At 31.9% G+C, this 14,170-nt stretch overlaps 1 protein-coding gene across 1 annotated transcript in view; it reads left to right on the top strand.

The window, feature by feature from the left end:
* Window positions 1-3,282: 3,282 nt before the first annotated feature.
* MS3_00009764 (uncharacterized protein) overlaps window positions 3,283-14,170 on the top strand; it is a 31,115-nt gene continuing 20,227 nt past the window's right edge. Inside the window, exons 1-3 of the mRNA XM_035733920.2 lie at window positions 3,283-3,534; window positions 4,452-7,912; window positions 12,377-12,522. Coding sequence (XP_035590246.2) covers window positions 12,400-12,522 — 123 coding nt within the window. The 5' untranslated portion in view covers window positions 3,283-3,534; window positions 4,452-7,912; window positions 12,377-12,399. The remainder of the gene's footprint in view (window positions 3,535-4,451; window positions 7,913-12,376; window positions 12,523-14,170) is intronic.

Raw genomic sequence — 14,170 nt, 5'->3', positions numbered from 1 at the left:
ACTATGTTTTTCATTTCCTACTTATGCACCTGACAGAACAGCCGTATTCAGAAATTATCGTACCTTGTCTCAACTCGTTATTCAGAGAAAACAGATAAGTAACATTGTATCTCAATATCACACAACATGTAAGATACAAAGGTGGACAGACAACTGCAAGCGAATTATTCGTCAGTCCACAGTCAAATTCATACAATAATCGTCTTAATCAACGTTATAGGTTTGATACAATACATTCTTGTTGCGGGTATCCGAGCCCCCTATGTACAAGGATGAGTCGCGGACATATATATTAAGTACTTAGCAAAAAAACCTTCCTGCTCAGTCCTAAGTTTTTTTCTCCACATATCTAGGTTAGTTAGTGGTTCTGGGCATTCATAATAATTGCACCAAATCATAGAATATAACACTTCTGTTTCCAACCTCACAATTTTTAGATGGTGCAGAAGATTTGTAGCTAAGGGTGGGTGATTAAGGTGGAATTTCGTCCACTGATCTGGATGGCTTCTTCATAGAGCTTTCATTTTTCATTCATTGTTGACAGTAACCAATCAAGATCAACGTTTACAGGATAAGTTTTGAGTTATATATGAAGGAATTCGGACACTTCATTTCTATCTGAAGTTTGTGATCATAATGTTGTTCAGAAGACCAATCAAAGCTCAACGAACAAACTATCTAGCTCAGAAAACAAAACTCTACCTAAATCTAACAGTTTGCGTATGTTTATCATGAGCCAAGATTTTATGATCACAAAATATCAATCCACAGATGAAGAATAATTATCAAACCCTGTTGCATGTTAGTGATTATCATAAGCGTAAGGTTAATCGGATATTGTTTGAAAATGTAGACCTTCGGATACTGGGTCAGAAGCCCATTATGAGTATCAATACGAAGATACAGGTATATCTAGCTTACAAGTACAGAAATACATGAGACTATAGTTTATGGACGACCCTTGAGTGACGTTAAAGTGGCCTTGGTAATACTCACCTAGTAACTAGAGTTAATTGAGGGTTATAAACCAATGTGAGGAGTTAGAACTATAAATTATATTTGATGGTTAAGGTCAGGAATTAGATTTAGAGTTTTTATCACGAACTGACATCAGTTAAAAATACAAAAATGCTCTTTCACCAAATGGATGAATGAATTCCGCGCCAAAATTCAACACCTATTATTCCAAATCTGATTGGTTCATCCATAAATCGCTAATAAAACTGAAATGAAATGAGTATTCTTGATTCTATTGCTAATTCATGTCTAAAATCTAATCATTACACAATTATAATTAGAATATAGTTGATTTCAGTTAGAAATATATCATCTTACAATCACCTGATTGTTAAATTGAACAATCAATACTTATTGTAAAACTTATTTGATTATCTTCATAATAAAAAGCAACTGAGTTTCATACGGAATCAATTGGCGCCATGTTGTTGATGGTTCATAATAATAATCATCATCATCAACTAGAATTATTCTAAGAAAAAAAATTGGCATTTTTATACATATGAATCGACAATTGTATCTTTTGGGTTAATATGTTATGGCAACTCGAACTGATGTATGTACGTACGAAGTTCTACGTTGTTGACTGACTGACTGACTCATCAGTTGTACACAACATAATCTAATGTCAATTTCCATAGAACCTAGAGATATCTTTAGTTTACTAAACATACAATTTCCTGTATTATTTATTAATTTTTAATGACAGATGAGACATTTATTTGTTTAGACGAATCATTTAGAAATTCCAAATAATTATGGATCATGTGAAATAATTTCTGATTAAATAACTTGGAAAAAAAAGAAGAAAAAGTAAAAGTTATTTACAAGTTATCAATGTTATAACTTGTAGCTTTATACGCTATCAACGATACCGCCAATTAGAGAATAGTGGATTATCGACCAGATCAATGATGCATAAACTTGTCTTTATTGGTCCATCTTCCTGACTAACCCTGCCTACCTGTTGAGTCCAGAACACCGATCTCAGCCTTCATGATATGAATCATGTATTTCAAACATAACTGGGTTTATATACCAATCAAACAGACCACATCGTATCATAAAATAGAAAATACACATTTATACAAGATCAAGCCAAAAGTGGATATGAATGTGCGAGACTGTAATGAATAGACAGGGCATAACTCAAGAATGGTAAATCGTATAATAATCATCTATGAGTCAAAATAAAGCTTAGAATAAGAGGACTATGAATATACATAGTTTAATTACATAACAATTATACAATAAAAGAATATATATACATATATCCTATTAGTCCAGAAATAGTTTCCAACAGTTATCATTCATTATAGTCGTCAGGATGTAATCAATCATACACATAGTTCCCTTTATTATCTTGAAGAGAGCAAGAACAAAGATTGGTGCAGAATAATGAATGGATTCATTTTATTTCGTCAGGTTCTCATCAGCTGCTTACAACCTAAAATATTTGAAATTCAACATTATTACAGATATTGACATATTTATACATAAGAGGATAATTAAGGATGAATAAATGTGTATCATGGTGTAGCAAAGATTCCGATAGAGTTGATAAGTTCATATAATTTTGTCTCGAACAAATAAAGTTTGAGAGGGAAAGTTCCAGAACATTGAAATAGTGATTAGAACTCATGAAAATAGATTAATGGTAATAAAGAAAATATGAATTTAAATCAATCAGTGGTGTATGATGTAATTTAAACTTCAGAAAGAATTGCAATAATGACGCAATAAATAAATAAATAGGAGCAAATGAATAGAAAGGGTGGGGGTTATTGTTACCAGGGTAAAGAAACATTTATTATTATCTCTTTTTGTATACATAGATCTGGTTTTAGACGTTTGATTGCTATTGCTTCGGCACCATGATACACAATGATACATTTATTCATCCTTAATCATCCTCTTATGTATAAATATGTCAATATATGTAATAATGTTGAATTTTAAATATTTTAGGTTGTAAGCAGCTGATGAGAACCTGACGAAATAAAATGAATCCATTCATTATTCTGCATCAATATTTGTTCTTGCTCTCTTTATGATAATTAATCACTTGTAAAAGATATTTAACACCTATCAACAATACTACTTATAATCAAGTAGTCAGAGGGGACATTCCATTCAGTTGACATGTAGACCAATAAAATATTATCTTTTCACTTGATGATTATTGGTTCATTGTTAATCATTCAAAACATCCTTCCCCTAGTAGGTAATTTTCCTCTTTTTTTTACAATTTTTTTTCAAATCAATTACAAATCGATATTAGACTAATTGACCTTGAAATTCTCTGTTTATGATTGGATAAGAAAGAAAAAAAACAAAAAGTTTCCAAAATTAGGATCAATTTATTTAGCCCAGCTGTTAAAAACGTTAGTTAGTTAGTAAGTTAGTTAGTTCAAAGGCAAAACGTTATCAAATTACTAACGTATCATCATTGAAATTATAATCAAGTTAAAGTTTGGAAAAAGGATTATACACAGAATAAATATCAATTATTAACAAGTAAGAATTATTCATTATGATTATGATTATTATTGTGAATGGTTTGATTCGATATCTTTTTGGTACAATATAGAATTCTAAGCATTAAGTATTTCAACAAGTTCCCGTTTGTTATGTCTTGATCAATCCTTGATCGTCAGTTAGATGTTAATTGTGTCAGGAATTGACATCTGAATAGTGGTCATCCTTTTTCAGTGCATATTGTTAGCCACTAGAATATCTTGGATAATTGTACTTTTTCTTGTCACTTGTACAGGGAAATGTCGTCAATTTGTCATAAACGCTCTTGAATAGGTTATGCGACTAATGGGGTATAATGATGTGTGAAAACAAACAAGAAAACAAATAATTTAATGAAATATTTAGATGGAAAGAACAAGTAGCCCAGATATTCAAACAAACCGCTTAGAATATGTAGTCGATGAATTCAATTGAATGTATATTTAACATTCCAAAAAGTGTTTACAACTAAGTTGTGTTTTTTTTTGTTGAGTGCTTTATAGAATGGAATGATTTCATTTGTGGAATTATGCAAGCCTTCATAAATTCTGTATAAATATTGACTGAATTCTATCCACTATATGTCATGATATGATCTGTGGATAAGATTTCGCAAATGGGATCCAAACAGCTAATGTTTATGCTGATAATAAATTGGTTAAACAGAAAAACCACAATGTTCTGTCCTATTCATCACTAGATACTAAAACACTTTCACTTTGATGAATGTCTACTTAAAGTGGAAAACTATGAATATTCACAGAATATATTCCTTAATTTCACAATATTAGATTACATTCAAGTTTTATTACATAGATGGGATTGTCAGGACAGATATATGATTTTGATATTTGGTTATATTAATCAATATGTATGAGACTGAAATGATGGTTTATTGGATATCTAATTTTTTCTAGGTCTCACAAAGTCTTAGATACTGAATAAAATGAATACATACTTTTCTACCAGCTGACTGCAGCCGTACTGTAGTGTGTGCTACTGAAGTCGATAGATATAAGTAGTATGTATCATCAATAGAAAGTAAAAGGCTTGACAGCAGAAGGTTAAGACGATCGAAGGAAAGAGAACGAGAATAGAGAATGACTGGTGTGGAAACAAAGGAACAATGAAGTCTAAGACGATTGATTGACATTTTGCAGAATGAAGTATTTACTATATGGTTCTCAGATTTTGCTAAGACGTTCTGTAATTTTATATTAAAATACATTCGATTGTCCCCATTTGTGTTCTCGTTCAGTACAATAGTATAACAAGTACAGCATACCGCAAAGTCTTTCGTTTAGTCCTTGCACATTAGACGTAGATACTGGTAACCATCATCAATAAAATGAATCCTTAAATAATTTGATTCTTGGAAATTTGATTCTTCATGGAAAACTTTGAAGCACTGGACGTCCGTTTCGTCCTAGTATGTAACTCCTCGGCAGTAAGCGAGACAGGTCCTGGATTCGAGTCCCGAGGAGTGAACCCATGGATGCGCACTGCAGAGGAGTCCCATACTAAGACGGAACGTCCATCTAGAGCTTCTAGGTTTTCCATGATGGTCTAGCTTCAATTGACGCATGAATTCAACTATTAATTCATTATAATTGTGTAATCTCTATGTTAAAAATTCGAATCTTTATATATTTCATAAATTTTGACATTTCAATTGAATATGTGATAAATGACATTCAATTCATTGGATTTTTATATCAAGGACTGATTTTAATTAGGTTAAGAGCTTTGACGTCTGAAGTTCCTGGATTCGATTTCCCGTATGATCTTAAATGCCCACTGTCACTAAAGAGTCATATATTAATACGAAACACTTATCCAATGGTTCTTTGTTTTTATTGATTGTCTAAACAAAGCCAGTTCATGATGTGGCACTTCAAATTGAATCATAACCTCATCACTCTGCAACAACTATTAATAGCGCTTCATTTCGGTCATTATTTGTAACTTCCATCGATAACATTTTTATCTTATTGAAAAATTAACTCAGCTAAACTTTACCTCATACCGACGAAACAAGTGGATCCTTATTTACCACAAATAATACCAAGAGGATATTTTCCTCAGTTTGCTTCATTGTATCCTTGAAACTCAACTGACTGAAATGTTAAAATGATTTGTTTTTCAACAACAATAAATATCTTGATCATTCATGATATACTTCTTATTTGATAGTGAGAACGAAGAAGAGACATTGATGTGTTTAAGTGTTTTCTTATTTTGAATTGAAATGAAAGTATTGTCTATAAATTCAATATCATGTAAAACAAACATTGTATTCATTTCATATTTGATTCAGTTTACCCATGTCAGTCATAGTTAGCAATAAAATATCTGACACGTATATGCCAGTTTATATTATTGGACCATACCTCAGAACAATTTCAAAGGAGATTAGCAAGATTAAGAGACAAGCTGTGAATCACATGTGAAGAAATTCCAACACTTCACTTCTACCTGAAATTTGTGCTGATGATGTCATTCAGAAGAACGATGAAAGCTCCATGACCAAACCATTCAACTCAGAGAACAAAACTCCATCAAAATCATCCACCTGAGCTACAAATCTTCTTCACCATCTCAAAAGGTTAAAAGATCAATATAAATTTTAATGAAAATCTAAACATGAGAAACATAGTACGAAATCAAACAAATCAGATAGAAGAATGAAAAGTTAAAGATGACACAACTAATTTTGGTGGAGTTTTGTTCTCTTAGCTGGATGGATGACACAACTAAGGATTTGATAAAAGATGAGAAGTAGATGTCATTGTGTTATTACTAGTAATTTTAAGCTAGATTACCTAAAAATCTTCAATGAAACATCACAATAATCACTACACTGTATTCAAACACAAACGTTTTTCATATGTTTCGATATAGCACAGATCATGTTTTGATCCAATATCCTCTAGCTTCAGTGTAACTATAAAGTTACTATGATATCAAGAATCTTTTACGTGCTAATCCAAACGTTCATTCATTGTGATGTTACTTCAAATGTTTCTTTTAAATTTAACAGATTTACCTCGTTGTAACTAGTAAACATCTAAACTATTTGTAGGTATCATTACGAAGGCTTAACTTAATAATTTCGAAATAACTAATCATTATTGATAATAAGAATAATGATATATTTGTAATATTTATCAATATAGGAATGTAATAGTTGAATTCATGAGTCAATCAAAGCTAAACTACCATGGAGAACCTTGAATCATTGGACAGCCGTTTTTCCTAGTATAGAACTCCTCAGCAGTACACATCCACGGCTCGGCTCGCGGGGTTCGGACCCACGACCTTCGGTCCCACGCGCAAACACTTAAACCGTAGACCACTGAGCCGGCAACAAATGGTGGTAATGTCTAACTTCAAACAATCCACGAATAATTAATAACGCCCATATGTAAGTCCAGAAGGGTAATAGTGATAGAGTTACTGCTCAAAATTAACATCATTTTAAAAGCAAATGAATGACATATCATTCAGGGTAAATATATTGATCATGATTTACTGTTTTAAAACTTTTCTCCTGATATACTGTTAACAGCGAATATAATTCCCAAAATCTTACTTAAGGTACTTGATGTTCTATGATATGATTAGAGTTGAATTCTCTTGAGTAATAGAACATTATTTCATCCTCCATTGTAATACACTAGTGACCAAGGCCGGAACGCAGATTTTGGATGGGCTTGATACTTTTAGGCCAATGCATGATCATCTAATGTCCCACGTTAAACTTATTGTACTACAGATGTTTTTAAATGACCTATATGCAAACCCAATCATAATTGATGGAGAAGCTCTGGAAGATATGGAATCTTTCAAGTACCTGGGAAGCATCATCGATGAACAAAGAGGATCCGATGGAGATGTGTAAGCAAGGGCCGCATTCCTACAGTTGGAAAACATATGGAACTCGAAACAATTGTCAATTAACGTCAAAGTCAGAATGTTCATTACGAACGTTAAGACACTTCGTTCTATTATACGGAGCTGAAACTTGGAGAACTATCGCAACTATCATCAAAAAGGTATAAGTATTTATGAACAGTTGTTTGCATAAGACACTCAATGGCCGTTGATCAGATACCATCAACAACAGCCTACTGTGGGAGAGTACAAACCAACTTCGAGCTGAAAAAAGGAAATTAAAAAAAGATGTTGGAAGTGTGACTCAGCTATCAAATTCATACAATCTTCATAAAATCCCCTTTCTAATAATATAGTAATTTTCTAAAGAAGCAACTTACATTGATTCATGATAGATTAGGAAATTTAATCTTTATATTTCACTATTTTTTTAATGAAATCATTTCATAGTTTCATCCAAGAAACTTGTCTGAACTTCTTTAGAGTAAGTCATTTAATTGATTCTGTTTGTTTGTTCGTTTTTTGTTTATAAATTTAACGTTTATGTACCGTTTATAACAAAACAGATCAAACAAGGCGTACAACTTGGTAACAACTTTAATTATTTTTTTCTTTACTTACCATTCGAATCATCAATCTTGGTTGTTTTAAAGATTTTCTTTTTACCAAAAAATATTTTATTAAAAGTAAATTAAACATTCCGTTTTATCATCATGTGAATTTATCAAATCACCATTGAGTAACTAAAGAGTCCTTTCTATCTATCTATCTATCTATCTATATTGAAGAACTATACTTCTAAGCATCTTAGTGTATAACTTGACTAGTTTCATTCAATATCATATTTCATGAAATCAATCAATGGAACTGGCTATACTTATGATCTTGTTTTCTTTCTCTATCTATCAAACTAGTTAAGTTGATTTTATCGTACATATCTATTAGTTATAATGCTTTGAATATATCTGATTAGACATGAATATCATCTTTGAAGAAATGTATTCTGGTACTCAAATCACAGCTATCATCTTGAATGAGTTTCTATGCAAATATTCGGTATTGTAAAAGATATTGCATTATGTATTTCTTGCTAATGGTTAAAATATTTTAACATTACTAAATTCATGTTTCAAAAATTTATTTTCAATTACTTTGCTGATAAAATTTCAATGGTTGAATTCATGAGTCAATCTAAGATAGACCACCATTGAAAACCTGGAAGCACTGGACGACGGTTTTGTCTTCAGCAATGCTCATCCACGATCTCACACGACGGTCTCAAACCCAGGATCAGATTCGGGGTTTGTGGAGATTGTAGTAGTTCTGATATTAACAACCATGTGCTCAATAGTGACTGACTTCAAAATGGATTTCATTTAATTCTAGTGAGAAGCCATGGCCAGTAGAGTTCAATTTGTCGAATAGAGACAGGTATCTACCTCAGACAATGGGTGAATGGTTGATGAAAATCATGAATCGATTGATGTTAGGCACTGTTAGGTGCCGACTGAGTGATCTAGGGGTTAAGCGTTTGCGCGCGAAACCTAGGACCCCGGGTTCGAGTCCCTCATGTGGAATCGTAGATGCACACTTCTGAGGGGTCCCATAGTAAGACGCAATGGACGTCTACCTTAAATCAATTCATCAATTCAGCTATTAAAATTACTACAATCTCCATAAACCCTCATTCTGATAATGATAAAATTTTACTCAATGGCTAGTAATTCATTTTAGTTGGTAAATTACAAGTTCTGTTACTTTATGTAATATAATCTTATCATATAACCAAACAAATTGGTAGAACACCCTCAAATATACGAAATTCATCTTTAATTTATATTCGATTTCATTATGAAGTGATTGAATGTGCCAAGTTCATATTACACATTAACTTACACAGAAGAACTATTGAAAAATATTGATTTATACTATGACTAGTCATAGTCATAGTGATTACATTTCAATTTACGTCTAGACAACAGGATTTTAGATTACTTTAAGTAGATTATTTGGCGAGACTATAATTTATACGCGAACCAATAAGATTTACGATAACAGGTTTTGAGTTTTGGCTGGTTTATAACTCTCATTTAGCCATAGTATGTAGGTGAACATTCTCAAGGTCTTTTTAGAGTCACTCAAAGGTCGTCCATAAATTATATTCTTACCGATTATTTGTTTATGGCTCAAACCGTACTGCAACACCAGTATTTTTAAGAGTCCAACTAAACTGTACTGGTAGGTGCTAATTAGCATGAAATGTTAGCCCAGGCTTTCCTTTTTATCATTTCTAACATCATATTGGGTGTATGATCATTCAGTGTATTAGTTACTAACTTTCCACTTATATTTCTTTTGAATAAAGGTGAGAAAGTTTAAGATTTTAAGAATTCAATAAAATTATATCATTACTTACAGTTATGAAATGCTAGTGGACTGTTAAACTAAGCAGAAGATAGAAGATATGCATTAGTTGTTATTATTTCTTTTAAGACATTCAGTCCAGATATCAGAAATTCGTTTAAACGTCTGTGCATCATCAAACAGGAAACCCATCCATTATTAGTTTTGGTTTAAATTAGCTTATTAGTAGTAGGTTGAACAGAAAAGTTATATGATTTCATGTTTGTTGTAGTATACTCTTTACACTCTCTTTTATTTACTTGATATTGAACATCTGTCTATCAGTTGTGTGCTTCAAAATTTCACTTCTTGTTCACAGTTAACTTCTTGGGGACAACTCAGAAACAAATAATCATTTTTACATTTCTCATTTCACCTTATTTACTTTTTATATAAGTCAGTCAATCAATCAGCATCACTTTATGGCTTGGGATAAATGAGTATGGGTTTAGATTCGTACATCTTAAAAGATTACCAAAACAACTGAAAAGAGATACAAACGACTATCTACTGACTGATTGAATTAGTTAATTTTCTTCTTTGGAAATGTAATTCGACTATCCGAGATGAAAATACCAATCAAAATGTAATGAAGTTTGTAAACCAAGTCATATCATTGATATGCAACTGCTTCATTCACGAATTTGATGATGTTATCAGTCACAGTATTCCACTAAAATACACAAATAAACACTGATTTTAAGATGAATTTCATTAAAATCGAATTCTGCTTGCATGTATTCATCTCATCACATAGAACACATTGTATATTAGAGGTTATTGCATAATTAACAGATAGGATTGATCTTTTACAAGGTCATGGTCATTTTTGATGAATTCGTTACTTACAATATGTAAATTTAGGTTAGTAATTATTTGAAAATCTGATTAAAGTTTCATTATATTCCAGGTATAACTACAGTGTCTATATATATGTATCATTTGAATAACTTTACATTAACTTTTGTTGTTAGTAAAGAGTAATACTGTTTGATAGAATTTGTCTTTTCCAGTTTTTTTCTATTAACGATTGGATTTGATGATTAACTGTTAGTATAATTTTGTTCTTTCTTTTGTCATAAGATCTCTAGGCTACGTAAATCCATACGTTCTTAAACCTTCTTTCAGAACACGAGGTAGTCAGGTGAATTGTAAAAAGTGAATTAATGAGACTACAATTTATGGACGACCTTTAAATGACACCAAAATGACCTTGAGAATGTCCACCTCCTAACTACAATTAAATGAAGGTTATAACCTAATGCAATGAATTGCAATAACCATTTAAAATTGATGATTAGGGATTAAGAATTAGGTTTATGGTTTTCATCACCAACTGACATCAACTAAGATGCCAAAACGTCATTTAGCCGAATAGCTAAATGAATTTCGCTTCAAATTCCAAGACATGTTAAATCTGATTGGTTCATCCATAAATCATAGTCTTGCCAGTGGATTTTTTTATTCAAACACAAAATGTAATACATAAACTGCAGCTTAAACAATAAATTCCAATCTGTACATAATGAAGAGATAGGTTTGAGCAGATGGTTTATTATTGATCAACTGTGATATATGAATCTTAAAAAATGTACTGACATTCGACAGTACAAAAGAAATATCAGGAGGAATTTTCGTGAATATTATAGTAATTTCATTAGTTGAAATCATCAGTCAATCGGAGGTAGACGATCATGGAAAACCTGGAAGCACTGGATGTGCACTGCTGAAGTGTCCTAAAATAGGACGAAAGGGCCGTCCATTGCTTCCAGGTTGTCTATGGTGGTCTAGCTTCAATTCACTCATGATCTCAACTATTGAAATTACAAAAGAAATAGCTTGGAATTCGAACTAAATAAAAATATTATATAAAACAATTGTTTAGTTAATACTGATTCATATGAACACTAACTAATTCATCAAATAATAGTCGTCAACGTTTCATATTTTGTTTTTTCTTTCCTCTTCCAAACATTTATCAGTTTTTAAATAAAAATGTTATTAGGATATTCATTAAAAGAAGCTGACAGATACTGATCAAATTCAGTACTAAATATCAACAACAATATATATATATATATACAAGCCGATACAAATGATACATTTATTGTTAACACCATGGACTGATTATAGTTAAACAATTAATGATAACTAGAGGCATTACACAACTTTTTCATCTTGGTATAAAACCTCACATTAGTGTACATCTACAAACTCTGGAAGTCTAGCTAAAGACCATCAGATCTCATGACAAGCGCTTAGCTTTTGAACTACTGAAGCAACATCCAATTATTGATATATATTTAGCTGCAATTAGTCGACGAATATTAATGAATGGAATTGATTATTTATGATTAAATAGCTCTTGTATTCAATTGCTAATGGAACTATGTGTATACACTTCTGAGCAGTTTTATACTAGGGCAAACTAGTTGTTTAATGCTTTGATTTTGAATGTTATGATTAGTTTCTAACGAACAAGGCATAGAAACAAATAATTATGTTATTTTATTTATTTATTATTGTTTTCTCATATATATTGTAGAGTTTATTAAATTGTACATATAAATGGCATCTAATACAACAATACCAGGATTGGCATTTTATGATTCATTAATTAATAATAATATATCAGAATCAAAACGATTAGTTGAAATACATAAAATTGATATTAATGCCAGATTAAGTCATGTAAGTTGATATTATATATTTATTTGTTTATTTGAATACATAAATATTAATACAAAGGGGCACCAAATAGATCACGCAGTTGTTTCTGTTTTCTTCCATGGGTGCTTTTGAAAGCTTGATTAGTTTTTTTCTTTAAGGTGTTTCTTCTTTGTTCTCTGTGTCGTTTGCATGATATCTCGATGGCTGTTGTCAAGATTTCCAAATGTTCTGACGTGAGTGTCCTTTGTAGCTTCATCTTTTGGTCCTCTATGACGTGTTGGTATTTGCGGATCCTGTAGTGTGTATCCGTTATCATTAGGTGTACCATTTTTCTTCCACTTTGCTCAGCTATTTTCGATCCTAATAGGCAGTTGATTGGAGGTCTATATTTTACGCTTGTTGGTAGAACATGCTGGCGAAGACACTCATGGAGAAAATACAGTTGTTCTCGAGTGGAAGCCTGCCTTTTGGCGAAATTCTCCCATTTTCGAACAAGGAGAAGCGTATTACGCTCATATGATTTTGAGATGGTGGAGAAGATTTGAGCTAGATAAACTCAATAACGTATAGAATGATATCGTTATGACTTAAGAGGAAGAAAGTAATAACTGATTGCTCTTTAAAGACATACTTTTGAGTCGAAAGGAGGATAAATTCCTTGGCTGTTCGTAAATTCAAACCAACCCTAATTGAAAACCTGGAAGCACTGGACGGTCGTTTCATTCTCGTATGGGACTCCGCAATAGTGCGCATCCACGATCCCGCATGCAGGAGTCGAAAACAGGACCCTCGATCTTGCACACGAACACTTAACCGCTAGACCACTGCGCTGGCATCCAACGGTGTTAATGTTTAACTTCAACTAATCGATGATATTGCGTGACCATCCTCCACTGTCTCCAGTCAGTAACTGCCCCACAACAGATGCTGTTGAACTTCACTGGTCAAATCTTTAGACTAAACTGCGAGAAATCCATTTTGAGGCTAGTCACTAGTGGGCACATGATAATTATCAGTATAGGGATGTGCACTGCTGATGAGTTTCATACTAGGATGAAACGACCATCTATTGATTCCAGTTTTTCAATGGTGCTCTAACATCATTTGTTTCATGGTCTCAATTATCACTTTATTTACTTGAGCCCGTGGTTTCATTGACCTTTATTAATTTTCACATAAAATACCTTGGCAATTATATGTGTGACCAGATTGTTCGAAATGTATAGCGCAAATATATCACATATTTTCTGAATCAAATCTGTCTTCTCATTTTTCTGTCAAAATTTATAAAAGGAACTAAGTGCTTTAAAGTTTCTGCTGTTATTACATTAGACATTATCTTGCTACATGATAAATATTTCATTGTAAATGAAACTTGGCAAAATTACGTTGTTCAATCTATGGTTGTTGTCATAGCATCATCATTTGACAATCAAACAAACTCACATAAACATATTTAACTTAGAAAATATAATAAAACCATAATACGAACTATCTAATATAATACATGTTAGTTAATTAACAACTCTGAGGTCGAATATACATGATTGAAACATAAGGATTACATTCAATCCATATCATTTGATATAACTTTATATGTAATTCAATAGATATGAAATTGTAATGTACATTTTATGGCGAGATTACAATTTATGGACGAACCAATCAC

This window comes from Schistosoma haematobium, chromosome 7, assembly GCF_000699445.3.
Source record: "Schistosoma haematobium chromosome 7, whole genome shotgun sequence".
Classification (NCBI taxonomy): Eukaryota; Metazoa; Platyhelminthes; class Trematoda; order Strigeidida; family Schistosomatidae; genus Schistosoma; species Schistosoma haematobium.
This window is presented reverse-complemented; position numbering and strand designations above follow the sequence as displayed.